The sequence below is a fragment of the Myotis myotis genome, unplaced genomic scaffold (assembly GCF_014108235.1).
Source record: "Myotis myotis isolate mMyoMyo1 unplaced genomic scaffold, mMyoMyo1.p scaffold_m19_p_20, whole genome shotgun sequence".
NCBI classification, from domain to species: Eukaryota; Metazoa; Chordata; class Mammalia; order Chiroptera; family Vespertilionidae; genus Myotis; species Myotis myotis.
Window position 1 is genome coordinate 18,802,045 of NW_023416325.1, and position 18,380 is coordinate 18,820,424.

At 36.7% G+C, this 18,380-nt stretch overlaps 1 protein-coding gene across 10 annotated transcripts in view; it reads right to left on the reverse strand.

Annotated features, from left to right (window-relative positions):
- The window catches only part of MED13L (mediator complex subunit 13L), a 278,051-nt gene that overhangs the window by 109,148 nt on the left and 150,523 nt on the right, over positions 1-18,380 (reverse strand). For all 10 annotated transcript variants that reach the window (XR_004974868.1, XM_036353960.1, XM_036353958.1 and 7 more), the window contains one exon: positions 15,834-15,917. Coding sequence is in view for 9 of the 10 variants with exons in the window: in XM_036353960.1 (XP_036209853.1) it covers positions 15,834-15,917 (84 nt within the window). In the remaining variant the exon portion in view is untranslated. The remainder of the gene's footprint in view (positions 1-15,833; positions 15,918-18,380) is intronic.

The window sequence follows — 18,380 nt, forward strand, 5'->3', positions numbered from 1 at the left end:
TTTTATGCTTAATGTAAACTAAGTCCAGCTCATAGACATGACTGACTGAATTCAACTAAAACATTTCTAAAAAACAATTTAAATACATTTTAATAAAATGAGAGTCATATGTTTAGAAACTGATTACTAATTAATGACAAACTTTGGAATTAAAATTCATTCTCTTCCATAGCACGGATAAAGCCAATTCACTCAATTGATACCACTCAAGTATAACATGTTTTAGGCTTGGTTCCAGATATGCTAACAAATAGGAAAAAAAAGTAACTTTTGTTCTTCTTAATGTAGAAGAACAAAACAAACTTTCAGGCAAAACCAAGACTGTTTAGATAAATACCTATTTGAAGGCATTTACATTTTTAGTATATTAACATCAATAGCCCGCAAAGGCCAATGGCAAAATTAACAAAAAGCAAGGAAGCCCAGCCAGCATGGCTCAGTGGTAGAGCATCGCCCTATGAATCAGGAAGTCACAGTTTGATTCCCAGTCAGGGAACATGACTGGGTTGCAGGCTCAATCCCCAGTATGGGGCGTGCAGGAGGCAGCCGATCGATGATTCTCACATCATTGATCTTTCTCTCTCACTCTTCCTCTCCCTTTCTGAAATCAATAAAAATGTATTTTTTTAAAAAAGCAAGGAAAATAATAATAAAAAGTAGTGAAGTAAATTGCCCTTCTCCCCTCCTCTATTACCTGACAGTCTTGTGGAATCTTTCTGTGTTTTTTACCATAAATAAACCTAAAGGCTATTTAACATGATTTCATTTTGCTCTAATTTACAGGGCAGATAAGACTCTTGATGCACCTTTCAATTTTCTAAACTAGCAACAATACTTAATGTTTAAAATGATCCTTTTAAGTATCTTTTGTCATTCTGAATCTGTTAATCAAATCAGTGAGCTCACAAATCAATTTAGTAAAAGCACTCTAATACTGTGGTAATTCAATATTCACATCAGTTTTGGGAAGTGACTCCTTCCACCTCAGGAAATTTAACTTGCAAAAATGTTCAGTTACTACACCTTATTTGATTTAATGTTAATCAAGCTAGCGTGGGTTTTTATTATATGCTCAAGTGGGTTTCTAAGCAAGTTGCTGATTTGCTATTTGAAGAATAAGCAGGTCTGTCATTCTGCAGATACTATTAATGGCCCTTTATGCCCTTTTTATTGCAGTGGTAAAGCACTAAAAATATTTTCATCATATTTCATTAATAGTGAAGAAACAAAGCAAGAATTATTTAGCTGAATTTTATAAAACCTAGAGTTCCCATAAACTTCACATACGTCTGGGTTCCCAGGCTGATTAGCACACTACATTATATTGTACTATGTCAAGGTAACGAGTAGATAGATTCCTGCTGAGTCTTGATTAGTGAACATTATTTTACATGGGCCATGCTCTGTACCCCTCACACTACACCACCACCAGCACCACCACTTAAATTCCAGTCAGCTTTCTGCCCCAAACTTCATGCCCCATTTCCAGCCATCCCCCCCCCTCCCCCGGTGTAAGAGGCACTCCTGGCTTATAAATTAGCTCACCAAAAGAATGCTAATCAAAACTGGGATCTGTTCTGTAATGTGTGGGATTAGATTTTTATTCACCCTGGATGTTGCCTAACCAATTCTGACTCCATTTTGCAACTTTCCACATTTGTAAACTTTTCTTTTCATTGGAACCAGCAACTGAAGGAAAAGGATGACTAGGCAACCTGGCACAAGAGTGCACCAAACCCTGCAGGAAACAAGCAGACTCATGCCTGCTGGGAAATGTAGTCAGGACTAGTCTCTGAACACAACTACTTTTGAGTCTAAAGAAACAGCTTGATTCTCTGAGCACAGAATAAAACTAAAATCATAGACCTTTGTTGTGAAAAGATCCTTAAAAATGACCTGGCCAAACCCCCTCATTTTCTTGATGAACTGTAGTGAAGAATAAGTTTAAATTATTGCAATCCAAATATTCAAGTATCTGCTATGTTCTGGGTATTATTAGCTCATGGCTCCTGTAGTACAAAAGCCAGACTAAGCTTTGAACAAAAAAAAATTATCCACTAGACTTTTTATATGGGGATATATAAAAGATAAAGTTTATGGTACAAAACCGGCAAGTCGACAAATTGAGAGCACACAAATACCAAATGAAATGATTCTTGATGCTTGGGATTCCACTGCTTTGCATTATCAGTAGTGCCTGGACCAGAATGGTCATCAATTTGAAAACAGGTATTGACAAAAAGAATTATTCATTTCTGTAGATTCTTTTAAATTTTGAAAATAAACACCAACTTTAGATTCAGTCAAAGTGTGTACACATTTTTTGGGAACACCCTATTATTGAGACCCTGACCTGAATGTTTTATTAGAATGCTTTCCAAACATATGTCAGTAAAGTAATTAAATAAAAATTATTCTCAATCACATAAATTACAACTCTGACGGGGGTAGGATATTATCTTGTTTCTTAACTGATTAATGCATCGGTTCTCAACCTGTGGGTCGCGACCCCTTTGGCGGTCGAACGACCCTTTCACAGGGGTCGCCTAAGACCATCCTGCATATCAGATATTTACATTACGATTCATAACAGTAGCAACATTACAGTTATGAAGTACCAACGAAAATAATTTTATGGTTGGGTCACAACATGAGGAACTGTATTTAAAGGGCCAGAAGGTTGAGAACCACTGGATTAATGGGTTATACTTCCTGTCTCTAAATACTAATTCAATTATTGATCTCTCTAATGATGGATCTGAATGCCTGAAATTATTCTTTGTAGCTTAACATTCATCCTATATCAGAGAAAAATAAAGTTTGCTACTGCATTTTTCTTCCCAGCCTTAAGTGGTCAATAACAGGGGCATGTGGTTATCAAAGCAATTTTCTCATAAGTTATTATTAATATTTATCTCTCTATTATATCACATATCTTGAAGATATTGTTAAATATTAAAACTTAATGTCTTCCTAAGCATTAATAAAGTGTGACTGATTTTTGAGCTTTAAAAGAATGTTCTTTTTCTTACACATCATCTAAAGAGTAAAATGAATAAAAGAAAGGAAAACAACATTTTTTCCCCTTCATAATTCTAAGTTTGCTTAAATGCCACAAATAAATTGTGTCTTTTAATTTACTAATAAGCACCAAACAGTCACTGATTTTTTAGGTACACCTTCAAGAGGCAGACTGAAAACCTTGCCTCTCTACCCCTGATCTCTATTCCTTTGACCCACAGATTCAAACTGATTTGAGATACCTGACTACACGATTCCATGCCTGACAGTTCTAGCGGAAAATGCAAACCATGTGACTACCACAAGGGAACCCGTGACAGAGCAACTTCCAGCTTAGCCCCTTAGGGCAAGTGCCAAGACCATTGCCTATTAATTGACGGAATGTGCAAGAATGGAAACCTCTTTCTTCCTTCTAAATATGCTATTACTAGTAAATATCCTAGTGGGGCTTCATTGTGCAAGGAATGCTCATACACTACTGGTCTTCACAAACAGTTTTTTCCATTATTTGAAGTTATATTTTCTAGCCTAGAAGCTAAAAAGTGAACCATCCTTGCCCTAGCCAGTTTGGCTCAGTGGACAGAGCAACAGCCTGCAGACTGAAGGGTACCAGGTTCAATTGCAGTCAAGGGCACATACCCAGGTTACGGGCTCCATCCCCACTAGGGGAGCATGTAGAAGGCAGCCAATCAATGATCCTCTCTCATCATTGATGTTTCTATCTCTCCCTTCCTCTCTAAAATCAATAAAGTTATATAAAAAGGTGAATCATCCTGTTTTTTATTTGGATGTTCTTTATTATTTCACTTAACATTAAGCCTCTACCATTTACCCTTCTCTAATTTTTTCATTTTTTGAGAATAAGGGCAAGAACCTTGGAAGCAACTCAATCTAGCTCTGCCCGCAGTAGCAGTGTGACCTAAGGCAAGTTACTTATTTCTCTGTATCTCAATTCCTTTCATTAAAATTAGTACTACTACTACTACTACTACTACTACTACTACTACTACTACTACTCCTACCACTAATTTCACAGGGCTGCTGTGAGGAATAATAAGACACAAAGTACTTAACAAGCAGTATGCATTAAAGGTCCTGCCCTTCTAGAAAATACATTCTTGGCTCTAGCACTTTCTAACTCTTGTTACTGAAACTGTCTAGGTCTCCATTTTCATATTTGTAAAACCAAAGAAAATAACACAAAGCTCCGGGTATGTAGTGAAGACTAGACATAATTTATGTAAAGCAGTTAGCATAGTATCTCAACAAATGTTAGTCTTAACTTAAAAATATTAGCACCCCCCACCAAAAAAAATTAGCTCCCTTCCTTCCAACTTGAAGTTGTGTTGCTGAGTGTCCCTAAATTGGTTGCTTTTCACTCAACCATTTCGATTTATCTGTCAGTACATATCCAAACCTGTGCTGTGGGCTCCAGGAAGCAGGACTGCCTTTCTGCGGGTGCCTTTCCTTCAAGTTTGAAGTAGGCACCAACTGATTTAACACATATATAGAGGCAAGAGAGGCTGTAGTGGCACCAGCGAGCACTATAAAGAATTTTGTTTAACGCTGTAATAGGGTTTAGGTGTTTCTCAAGTGCAATAATGTGAGCTATTCTCCAGCTTTAAATAAATTAACATGAGAGATAGCAGCCTATACACAGTAAATGCTTAAATTCTTGGCAGAAGACCAAGTAAGACAATACAAAAGGCACTAACTAAAAACAGTCCCGAAACTCCAGAAACAAGGAGTCAAAAGCAATAGGGAAAAGTTATACATGTAGCCATAATTTAATGGCAAGTTTGGACTGAGCCCTCAAAAACAGCTTTTGTTTTTCTGAGTTTTTATTTTTTTATTTTTAAGCTTTTAAAAAATAATATTTAACTCTCAAGACAATGCTTATCTCTGGCTGTGGAATTTTGCAATTCTTAAATTCTAACAAGCAACTATTCTAATTTGTTAGTCATTGCTAGAACAATGTAAGTCTCTATCACAATTCATCTAAGCTTCAAGACTTTAGAACTTTATCATGGTTCTAAGCTTATAGATGTTACATGGATCCCAAAGAGTATATTCTTTGCCACATTCATTCATCAAAATTCCTAAACAAAAACCTCAATAATCTATCATTATGGCATACAGCAATATAATGCCTAGGGGCAAAGTTCACTCACAGCAGCTCTCCACCACAAATGAACACCTAGACAGCCTGTAGGCGATTCATGGTACAAGCATATGACTTCAGTCATACACAAATCCCACAAAGCAATTCATCATCTTTTAATATCTTGGTCCCACGGGAGAGAGAAAAAAAACCCATAAAAAGAATTTCTTTATAACTCTCTGGATCACTCAAGGAGTCTTCCTGTTAGACATTATCTCCTTTTGTCTTCCACTGCTGCTAAGCGTGCACTTTCCTCTCTACTCAACCAAATCTTTCCTTAAGAGACACTATGGTGATGTCTTTGTTATGTTGTTTTCCTCACTTTGATTCTAACCCAAGCCATTCAAACCTTAGAGTTACCAAAACTCATTTAACTTCATGAATCCCTGCTCTTCACTAGAACAACCCACAAGATCTCCCAATTTTCACATTCAGTGCTCATTTTTTATTGCTTCATATCTTTCTTTCCTAATCATACTAAATCATTTGGCAGAACTTTGTGAAGTTATTTTACTCATGTGCACCAAATATCAAAGCAACACCATTTTTAAAAACTGTTAGAAAAGATACTCATGGAATGAAAATAACAAAACAAATAAATTCTAAAATTAATAAGTCTGATAAAACAAATATTCAGAGTGAATATAAAGCATGTTTTTCTTTCAAACAGTTAATAGTTCTATATGCATATACATGGATTAATCTTCAACATATCATCACTATCTATCTAGTAAGTAAAATAAAGCCATGGAACAATGGGTAGAGTATGTATACCAATTTATACAGATATACTATCTGTATAAAAGAGAAATGTATAGATGCATGCTGGTGTATATCTGCATAAACTAATCTCTGGAAAGATTAAAGGAAACTGGTAATAGGAATTAACACTAAGAAACTGGCTGACTGGGAAGTGAGGAAGAGACTTACTTTTTCACCTACCCATTTTGTGCCATTTAAATTGTGTACTATATACATGTATTTACCACTCCAAATAATATTTTAAATAGAATAAAACAATTACTTAGAGAGTTTGTCTGTTGAAAACATTTTTAGATACGTGTGTTTTAGTGATTAACACAAGAATTAAAATGTTCCATGGTGCATATGATTCATTGTGATAAAGACCCTTATCCAATCATTTATTGGGTAACTAGGGAGAATGTATATCCTAGCCCCTACACAACTTTAAACTTAGATAAATTTTTATCCTAAAAAGTTATCTATAACAAATAACCAATAATCCCATCTACATTAAATTTGTAATCATTAACCTTTTTAGTGAAGACAGCATGAAGAAATGAGAAAGACAGTGGTTGTGAAACTAGAAACACATGGAATTGAATCCTCCACTTTCTAACTGTATGACTGTCAGCTAATCATTTAGCTTATCTAAACAGCAATTTTCCCTCTTAAGGGCAGAGGCAACGGCCAATTCCGGCCTGTCACATATTTTTTGTAAAGTTTTACTGGGGCAAGTTATGCCCACTTGCTTGCATATTGTCTATGGCTGCTTTCGCAGTAGAATGTCAGATTTGACTGGTTTGGGCAGAGACTATATACCCTGCAGAGCTGAGAGTATTCATTATCTGGCCCTTTACAAAAGTTTATCTGCCCCTGCCTAGTAGGAGAATGCAGACAGACCACATCTGCGTTGAAATTCTTTGTAAGCATTAAGAATGTAAAGCTCCACTCTGAGCAGGCAGCAGTCAAAACTATTTTCAGAATAACATAAAGACATTATTCATCTTTTTCATCTGATTTTCCCCCCAAGTACACAACAGAGTTTTCCAGAGGCTACATGATGTGTGATGTCACAACAGACTACATGCAGAAGCAGACACGAGATACAGCTGTTTTCCCTTAAGCCAGACATTAAAGAGATTTGAAAAAACTGTTCTTCTTCTGACTAAATATTTTTCTCTTTTAGAGAATTGTTATTTTAGTTAAAAATGGGCTATTTGCTTTAACATGAAATGGGTTTATTATTGCTATTTTTAGTTTTTTCTGTTTGGAGTAAATATTGGTAAGTTTAATCCACATAAATAAAAGCTCTCCGTAAGGTTTATAGGTGCTTTGAGAACAAAAAGTTTGAGAATCCACTACACTACAGCTCTAATGCATCAGGATGATTAACTGGCTTACCAGAACAGCCTATAGACTTGGTAGGATTTGGATAAATAGAGTAGAGTCTACCAGGACATCAATAACACCACCACCATCCAGGATGCAGTTTAAGGAGAGAAATTTAATAATATTAATTAGAAGCTCTCTGGAGTACTTGTAAAACGTTTTACTCAAAACTTTGAATAAGACAACTTGTCCTTTCAATGTTATGTAGGGGAAATGCCCAGCCAAAAATTATCGACTGCCTCCTTTACCCACTGTGACTACAGCACCCCTAAACACTCCAACAAATTCACAAGGGTGTGGTGGGCTATTTTTAATTTGGGGGTAAAGAAAAGAGCATTTGTCAGAGACTATGCAAACTACTAGCTCAGTGTCAACATTAAACTGTGTTATATTCCCTGCAATCAAGTGACGTCTTTGTGAAACTGGATTTTCAGTGTTGTGATATAAAGTAAAATCTATATGGACTGGAAATAAAAGTAGAGGTGTCCAATCTGATTCCAAGATTTGAGAAGTTGTACAGTGCCCAACAGGCATGCATGTCCTAATTAATAAGCAATTGTGGTTATTTAAGACTAAAATAAATTTTCCCTGGCTGGTATGTCTCAGTTGGTTAGAGCGTAGACCTGTACATCAAAAGGTCGTGGGTTCGATTCCCCCTCAGAACATATACCCAGGCTGTGGGTTCGATCCCCAGTCAGGGCAAGTAGAAAGCAGTTGACTGATGTTTTTCTCTCACACATTTGCTTCTCTCTCCCTCCCCTCCTCTCTCTAAAATAAATTCTTAAAAAATAATGAATTTATATGCATTATTTGTTCAAATAGCTACCACAGTACAGGTGCACTAACACCTATTAATTTTCTATAAAATCTAGCTGCTCAAATGCTCTCTGACCTGGTTTTTACATCTCACCTGTTCCTACACGAATTAAAGAGTTGATTAAAATGTTTGGCATTTGTTCATTTTATATTTGCATCAGAGTTCCAATTTTATCTTGTTGTAAATGATACTTTAGTATACTGAAGTTGTCCTTTTCCAGTGTATCTAGGAATAACTATTTTAAAAAGCTAAATTTTTAAAGATTTCACTAACTCATCATCAAGCACTGTGGAGGTACGGGATATATAGGAATACATGAAGGATCAAAAAGACTTCATATATATACTCTTGAGTTCAAATAAAGGACATATCTATGTGTTAGAATAAAATTATACCATCTCAAAATTCTATTTGGTTTTAAGCATTCTCCAATTTCTAATAAATACATCAATCCTTTTGTAATCAGAAAAATACACTCTATTGTTCCTTTTTTTTTACAATGTTTGGGATGATTTATGAACACATTCTCCAAAAAAGCATTATTAATGAAAGCTTTAAAAAGTGAATAAATAGTATTAAATTAAATTCCTTCAAATAAAATATATTTGTATTTTTTATTAAACTAAGAACAAAGGAACAAATGGGTATATTTGTACAATTAGCACCTTTTAATGCCAGTAAACTAAAAATATAGATACTTCATTTTACCCTCAACCTTCCACTTATTTCTATATTTTTTTATTTCATGTCAAATATTCTTATCTAGACCATTCTTCTCACTTTAAGCTATAGACATGATAACTGTGTTTAAGAAGTTAGAAGACTAGTAAAAACATACCCACTTTCTGATACTCTTATGAGGAATGGGTAGGGAAAAACACAAAGTATAAAGTAAGTGCATAAATATGTTTCTAGATGTTTTGAATGATGCCCATCCAAACAAAATTCTATAAGTGTTGGTGGTTTGTAAGCAGCTTCCTTCTTTTTTCATCTGACAAATGTGAGTACTAGATCCATTTCTGTCTGGATCACTTTTCACTTATGCTGTCTCTTTTATTACCCAGAATAGCTATCTAATCTTACTACTAAAGATACTTGGTCTAACACTACTTAGAGCTCTTTTTAATACATGAAATATCAAAAATAGACTATCACACTTGATGTGAACCTTAATAGTCAAAGGTACCTCTTTAAAACATCATATGTATCTACGACCAAAATCAAATCTATGAAAATACTTGGTATAAAATTGGTGAATTTTATGGAAATTTCACCATCTTCTATTAATGCATAGTTTAGAGAAAATATCCTATATAATAAAATCCTAATATGCTAAGTGTCTGGTCATCCGTTCAACCAATCAAAGCGTAATATGCTAATGATATGCTAAGGCAGCTCAACTGTTCGCTATGACACACACTGACCACCAGGGGGCAGACAGTCAACCGGTCGACCTGTTGCCATCATGTGCACTGACCACCAGGGTGCAAATGCTCCAAATAGTAGGTTAGCATACTGCTGGGGTCCGGCCGATTGGGACTGAGCAAGATGAGCTGGACATGCCCTGGAGCCCTCCCGTGGTCCCTCCCAAACTGGCCAACCTCCCACATCCCTCCCCAGCCCCAATCGTGCACGGTGCAGTTCCTTGGCTTGGCCTGCACCCTCTCATAATCCAGGACCCCTTGGGGGATGTCAGAGAGCCGGTTCAGCCCAATCCTGCAGGGCAGGCTGAGGGAACCCACTGGTGCCTGAATTCGTGCACCGGGCCTCTAGTAAGATTTAAATATAAAGACAATATCAAATGATCTGAAGGAGTAAAAATAAAATCGTGCACACTGCTATTCCTGACTTATGATCACTTAATTTTGAAAAGTTATCAGTTTCATTCATAATATAGTGACTAGTATATAATGTCATGGAACTAAAAAGAAATGTTTGCAACAGGCTTTAAATAATTTGTTTGTCTAGTCATTCATTCAGCCAGTTACATGAATCATCTCATTTAATCCTCAAAACAACCTATATAAAGTAGACATCATTATTATTACCTTTATTATTATTCTACTCAGTTTAGAAAAAAAAAATCACAAGAACAGAAACGTAAGATATAGTGAGTAGACCAGTGTAACTAAGCACACTAAGAGCTTGATTAGGGTAGGAGTTATAATAAAGTCCTACTAGTAAACTTCAGTCATTCATTTCCAAAGAAGCAGCCTAGTGGATGGCAGATTCTGGCTCATCAGTAATCCGTGTAATAATGTGTATGTGCATTACTTTCTTGAAAAAGTCGCATGTACAAAAAGTTCTAATTCCTGAATGCAAGATTTACAATCCTAAATACTTCTATGTGCTCATCTCTCTTCTCACTTTTCACACAATTCTCAAGTATATTCAAGTGACAAAATACATAGTTTTTTATATATCTTTCATCAGATAAACTAGCAGAAAATGACTACATATATTATAGACCCATGGGAAAAAGCTGCAAAACTATAACACATGATTAGATAAGTCTAAATTGTCCCATTAATATTCTTTTATAGATTGTCCATCAACTAGCTCTTGTTCACAGATAAGTGGCAAAAAGCACCACATGTACCAAGTAAATTTATGAGGAAAACTGAAAAAATGATGACTAGTGATCTTATTTTTCGGAACATTGGAAGATTTCCTTTACCTTTCACACTATAAGAATCTGTTTACATGTCTGCTTAACCTCTAGATAAAAGATCCCTTTCCCTGCCTTTTCATCTTTGCATCTCTAGAAGGAAACACATATGACTGGCCTTTAATAAGGAGAGAAAAAGGAAAGAGGAGGATGGGTAGAAGAGTGAGCAGTGGCCTGGCCGGCACAGCTCAGTGGTTGAGCCTCAGCCTATGAACCAGGAGGTCACCGTTCGATTCCCCATCAGGCATATGCCTGGGTTTCGGGCTCGATCCCCAGTGAGGTTCGTGACATAAAAAAGTAATTAGAATATTTGAAAGTATATGAGGCTATTTGAACTATCATCTAAGAGGAGGGCAGGTTTGCACATGAAGAAGAGACAGCTAATTAATTCAGAAAATGCACTAGCAAGTTGGTTATTTGTGTTTACCAATATTTGTATTAGCCCAACGAATATAAACCTGATTCCTAGAAAAGATCAAAGGTGCAAATTGTCATTGGGGGCAATCAATTATTTTGCTAAAAATGGCATTCAAAGGCTAAAATTAATAGACTAAAAATTGCAATAATCAAATGTGGGCTGGAATTAAATTAAAAAATGAACAGCTCTCTAAAAGAAAGAGACTCTATAATTGGAATAATTTCTAAATCATTTTTAAAATATTTATTTCCACTGGTTTAAGCATCTAGTTAAAGACCTTTTCAAGTTCGATATACTTTAGAAACCATAATTGTTTAATGTTTGATGTTAGTTGTCATAACTCTTTAGGACAAAGCCAAAGTTTTCTTTCCTACTTATTACATTCCCAAGGATATGAATAACCAAACATATGTCACTAGAGAGAGAAAAATGATATGAATAAGTTTATTTTATCTTCTTGGACGTGCCTGGTCAAATTTATTATATATATATATATATATATATATATATATATATATATATATATATACTTTTTCTAAAATTATCCCGAGCATTATCTCATATCAAACATTGAGAACTCAATTTTATAGTCCACAGTAAATGACTTAGTCTTGCTATCAATATGGAATTTATAGCTCAAGAAATTATATGCTATTAATCTAACAGGGGAACACTATTCATCAATATATATTCATTTCTTCCCACTATTAGAATTATTTTAGCTACATAAAATATGTCATGTTTTCAATCGTATTTTTAACCTGTTGAACAAAATTAAATATATGTTAGTATTACTATACTTTATACATAGAGTACTATTCTTTAAAATACATTCCTTTTATTTGTATCTAATGGCATCAAGTAAGAGTATTCCTAAAAATAATAATTTGTGCATACAATTTGTTTAGCACTGAGCAGCAAGTTCTCCTAAGATAGTAACTGCTACTCAATAACAGCAAAAAAACAATGTTCAGCCCAGAAAAAACTAAACACCTTATCCAAAGGCAAATAACTTGTAAAGAAAGGTATGGAATGTGATCCCAAAGTTTATCATTCTAAATGTCCTTCTCCACAGTGTCACTCTATCCACCTAAAACGACTTAACCACTGAGATCTTCTGTCAACATCCACCAAGAAGCTCTATCAGCACTCAGCAAATAAAAGAGGAAAAGCCATTACACTTAATAAAGTTTTATAACAGCAAATGCCAACTGTTCAAATTCAAGCTTCGGCTTTAAATTTTTCTAACTGTTACTGTGTTTTAAAATGTTGTTTTTTTTTCAAAATCATTAACATTTAGGGGAGCTGAGGGGGGTCAAAATGGGTAAAGGGGGCCAAATATAGGGTAACATAGAAACTAGACTTTTGGTGCTGAACACACACTAGAGTAAAAAGATAGAGAATTGTAATGTATACCTGAAATTTATTTAATTTTATTAATATTACCCCAATAAAAATATCAACATTTCTACATTATAAAAAAATTCCACAATCATGAATTCTAAATATAATAAAATAATTCCATTACATTGCTCAGAATTATTTACATCTATTGGATGGCTAAAGTTAGGAAGACTTTTGGGATCTAAATTAAGTGTGAAGATATATAAACTCTATCCTATATAATAAAGAGCTAATATGCTAATTAGACTAGACGACAGAATGACCTTCTGGAACGACCTTCCAGAACGACTTTCTGAAACCACCAGTGGGAGGGGGGCAGTGATGCAAGGGCCAAGTCCTTCCCACAAATTTCATGCATCAGGCCTCTAATCCTACCTAATAATAGACAAACATGGTAATTGACCGTACCTTCGTTACACCTCCCATTGGCTAATCAGCATGATATGCAAATTAACCCAACCAAGATGGCGGCCAGCAGCCACGCAGCTGAAGCGAGCAGGAGGCTTCCTTGCTCCAGTGATGCTGCCCGGCTCTGAGCTCCGAAAGCAACAAAGTTTCAATTATAGGAGGTAAACAAAAACCAGATACCAGCTTTCAGCAGGCCGTGGCCTCAGAGCTGGAGCAAGCAGGAGCCAGCTCTCAGCTCCAGTGATGGCAACAAAGTTTCAATTATAGAAGGTAAATAAATCCCAGAATTAATAAAAAAGAAAAAAAAGGAGAGGCTGGGAGCTTGAGTAACCGGCCAGCCTGAAAACGGCCCTCAGCCCCTCACCCAGACTGGCCAGGCACCCCAGTGGGGACCCCCGTCCCTGAAGAGGGTGTGGCCAGCCTGAAAACGGCCCTCAGCCCCTCACCCAGGCTGGCCAGGCACGCAAGCAAGACCACTACCCTGATCTGGGACACCCTTCAGGGCAAACCAGCCGGCCCCCACCCGTGCACCAGGCCTCTATCCTACATAGTAAAACGGTAATATGCAAATTGACCCTAATAGCAGAACCACTGGGAATGACTGGTCACTATGACACACACTGACCACCAGGGGGCAGACGTTCAATGCAGGAGCTGCCTTCTGGTGGTCAGTGCGCTCCCACAGGGGGAGCTCTGCTCAGCCACAAGCCAGGCTGACAGCTGCCAGCACAGCGGTGGTGGCAGGAGCCTCTCCTGCCTCCTCAGCAGCGCTAAGGATGTCCGACTGCAGCTTAGGCCTGCTCCCCGCTGGCAAGTGGACATCCCCCGAGGGCTCCCGGTCTGCCAGAGGAATATCTGACTGCCAGCTTAGGTCTGATCACCTGGGGAGCGGGCCTAAGCCAGCAGGTGGACATCCCCCAAGCGGTCCAGACTGCGAGAGGGTACAGGCCGGGCTGAGGGACCCCCCCCCCCCGCAAGTGCACAAATTTTTGTGCACCAGGCCTCTAGTATAAAATAGATTCATATCTACATTTGACTTTTAAACATTATTTTTTAACTAGTAAAAATACAAATTGCTGTCCAGATGGCGTGGCTCAGTGGTTGAGCATCGACCTATGAACCACGAGGTCACGGTTTGATTCCTGATTAGGGCACATGCCTGGGTTGCGACTTGATCCCCAGTGTGGGGTGTGCAGGAGGCAGCCAATCAATGATTCTCTCTCATCATTGATGGTTCTATCTCTCTCTCCCTCTCCCTTCCTTTCTGAAAGCACTAAATATGAATTGCTCCTCTTTCAATCATTATTTTATTTTTACATTTCCTCTTCATTCCTCAAATTCCTGTCACATCACAACACATTTAGGACTGGCTCAGTTAACTCACCAGTGAGCAGCTGTGGGGATGCACACTAAGCATAGAGAGCCATACTAAGAATCGTATAGAGATCATTGTGCTAAGGCAATTCCATAGTTAACCATTTAGACTCACCAACATTAAAAGCCAAAACTTTAACCATTCAGAAAGTTGAGGGAAAACGCAAAGACTAATTATGTTCTCGGAACATATGCATTGGTCAGATCAAATCAAAATAAATGAAAGAAAAAGTTCCTCAATCAAAGCATCTGTAAATAGAATCACAGTTTTACACGCGCATACAAACCGGCACCTTTCTAAAAGTGTCATTATCCTTTCCACACAAACTTTGATATACATAATACCTACTATGTTCTATTTGAATACACTTCTTAAATAAATCCTAAAGAATTTTAAATGTACTAAAGGAGGAAAAAATATTTCAAGGAACTTCATGGTGATTTGAGGGGATGGGGGGCCACAGCAGGCAATCCTTATTTTATCAGATTTGAAAAAAGAAACCAAATTTTCATAACTTAAATTTGGTTAATGAGCAGATTCCACACAACCACTTCATCAAAGCTTCAGACATAAAGCTTGCTAATTGAATCTCTGGTAGGAAATTAAGAAAGTAAAGGTTCCAAAAGAGGCAAGAGTTGACAGCCAAAATTCTGGCAAACTACCCAAAAGATCTAACCTTAGAGCTACCATAAAAGGCTTCAAGAACTCTTACCTATAGCCAGGAATTGGGACTTTTAGCTTAGGACAAGTATGGCAGTAAAAAAATAAAGTAAAGAAGAATAAAGACTGTGTACCCTGCTCTTCAGAAATGAAGTAATCACCATCAACTTATGATTTTAATTAAGTCTATCCTGTGTTCAGAGGTAAGTGGGTAAATATTTCATTTTGAGTGTTTTGTTTATTGGTTCTGGTTTGATTAATCTAAGCCTCCATTTTTGTTTATTATCAAGGACTGCCTTTGATGGTCAAAAGTTTAGCACTGGTTAGCAGTAATTCACAGTCCTTGTTTGACAATTAGCAAGGATGTGTTGATTGACTTTTAAGGGGCATCAATCCTATCAATATTGTCACCATTTGAATTCAGTTGACTGTTTTTAAAGGTTATGCCATATAATACTTTAAAGAAGAAAAATAAAGAAGAAAAATAACAAAATAAAATATTTCAATTCTAAATAGTGTGGTAATAAGGAGCTTATACATAGGCAATAGTGATAATCATCTTTCTAGTTCAATTTTTAATATTCCACAGAAATTTTGTAATGCAGTGTTTAATAAAATGTGATCCAGAAATCTATTGTAGTACATATAAACTACTAGCATTATTAGAAAGTAAACAAATAAGCTGCTTCCCCCACCCACCTCTTCCCCAAAGATAGTTGTGGTCAAGCAAAAGCAACCAAAAAAACCAAGAGCATTCTAAACACTCACCTTTTGTTGACTGGCTTTTCATCCTTTTCATATGGTCGAACAAACCATTTCCCAATCCTAACGAAGTTCTTATCCATTAGGCACCTATGATAATTACATCAAGAATTATTTTTATAGTTTCAATAATAAATTAGGAAGTCATTGCATCAATAATCACAAATGGCATACATCATTGGAAATAAAAAACATCAGCAATTAAACTGTCAAAATGTTTCCTCATCACTGAGATTTTCAAAATTTCCTTACTGTGAAGATATGACATAATTCTGTAAGATAGTATAATATTATCTTGCAAGACCACTTGCAAGATTTATAAAATGTTCTTCAATCAACAGTCCTAGGAAAGCATTTCTCTTTAGAAAGAATTCCTAGATCCCTACTACAGCTCAAAATTCACTGTTTCAAGAAGAAAAAAAAAACCACAGCTACTGAAAATGAAAATGATATCAGGGTGATGTGTGTGTGTGTGTGTGTGTGTGTGTTGTCATATGGCTCTAAATAATTAACTACACAAGCAACTTGATTCCAAAGTTGGCATGCCGCAAGCTCTAATCCTAAAGCCATGGGCAGACCAGATATTGGATTACAGGTGCCACAGCAGCGGCCACAGCCTAACTCCGAAAGCCATTTCCCAGATGGGACAGTTAGGAGGGTTAGAAGGGAGCCACCACAAACTTTAGGTTCCTTTGTGTCCCTCAAATTATGAAATTGTAAGTATGACGGTTTTCATAGATTAAAAAGTCCAAATATAGTTTTCCTCTACCACACTCTCAACCAAACTGCACTTTAGGTTATCAAGAAGTTATAGTGCCTGGTTAGTGTGGCTCAGTGGTTGAGCATCGACATATGAACCAGGAGGTCACAGGTCGATTCCCAGTAGGGGGCATGCATGAAGCAACTAATCAATGATTCTCTCTCATTACTGATGTTTCTATCTCTCTCTCCCTCTCTCTGCCTCCCCAAAATACACACACACACACACACACACACACGAAGTTATAGAGCTGCACAGGTACACTAAATTTTATATAACTTCGTAACAGAGTAACTTCACCAGTATCAAAGCCTTTACCTTACCACTCTAAGCTATACCAAACACATATGCAAAGAAGTCTCCTTTCTAGAAACTGCAGTGCTCCCAAGTCCCAACCACATAACAGAAACCCATATAATTTAAGGGCTGAAGAAAGTTTTTCAGCTGATTCCTTCTATTAGGAACTCCATTACATTGGTTTCCTACTATGCCCTAGCAGTGGTTCTCAACCTGTGGGTCGCGACCCCTGAAAATACATCCTGCATATCAGATATTTACATTACGATTCATAACAGTAGCAAAATTACAGTTATGAAGTAGCAACGAAAATAATTTTATGGCTGGGGGTCACCACAACATGAGGAACTGTATTAGAGGGCCGCATTAGGAAGGTTGAGAACCACTGCTAGTGGATGCTCCCTCCTCTAGCCAAACACACTTTATTATTCCCATCCTCTCCAAAATCTCTTTAAGGTTAGGCTCTTTTGCAGGCCTACTCTCGCATGAAACATTCATTCTAGTGCAATTCCAAAGAACCACAAAAAATGTTTACTTTTTAAAATTTTTAAAGTCTTAATTTTTCCATCCAAAAATATTAAATAAGTAGATAAATTGATTATCTTAAGGTGAACATGTTTTTCTCTATTCATTCACCATTAGACATGTGCTTTCATTCACTTGTGTCTGTAATGTCTAGTGTCTCTTCCTTTAAAGCAGCGGTCACCAACCTTTCGCACCTCATGGACCACCAGTGGTCTGTGGACCACCAGTTGGCGACTGCTGCTTTAAAGCATATATACCACTTAGGTCTAAAGACTCATTTTCCTACTATCCTTTAGAGAAATGCACACTGTCACAGTTCAGTAAAATGGGATCTCACTGATTAACCATGTCCTGCTCCTCTGACCATATTATACTCAAGGACTCTCAATGTTCCAATGTTATATCGCCATTTCTTCATCTAGGGCTGAACCTACCACTGTGCTCTAGTGAATACAGGGGTGGGCAAAAGAAAGTTTACAATTGTGAGTATGAAAAACACAGAGTTTATTCTTGTATTATTATTCACTAATTATTGTATTATTTAGTTGTATTACAACTGCAAATCTACTTTGCCCACCCCGTATATTTACTATTTTGAAATCCTTGACTCAACACATCCAAGGACAGTGCTCATTTACCCTCTGATGATCACCTCTATTGGATCACAATACCACAGGACATTAAAAGCTAGTAATTTACAAATATGTTATTTACAAATATGTCATCATAATTACAATTACAATTTTCATGTATTTCTATCTATACTTTTCCAAATGAATATCTTCACTCTAAACTGCAACTCTGGCAAATCAAGAGGCTCTGAGCCAAAGGCAATTTTACAGCTGTGTTATAAATTACTGAGGGGTGAATATGCTGACAATCCATTAGAAAAGCAGCACCAGTGGACTACCCTGAAGAGCCATTATATTTAGAAATGTTAAATACCCACAGATTAAAGTCTCCCTAAGTAA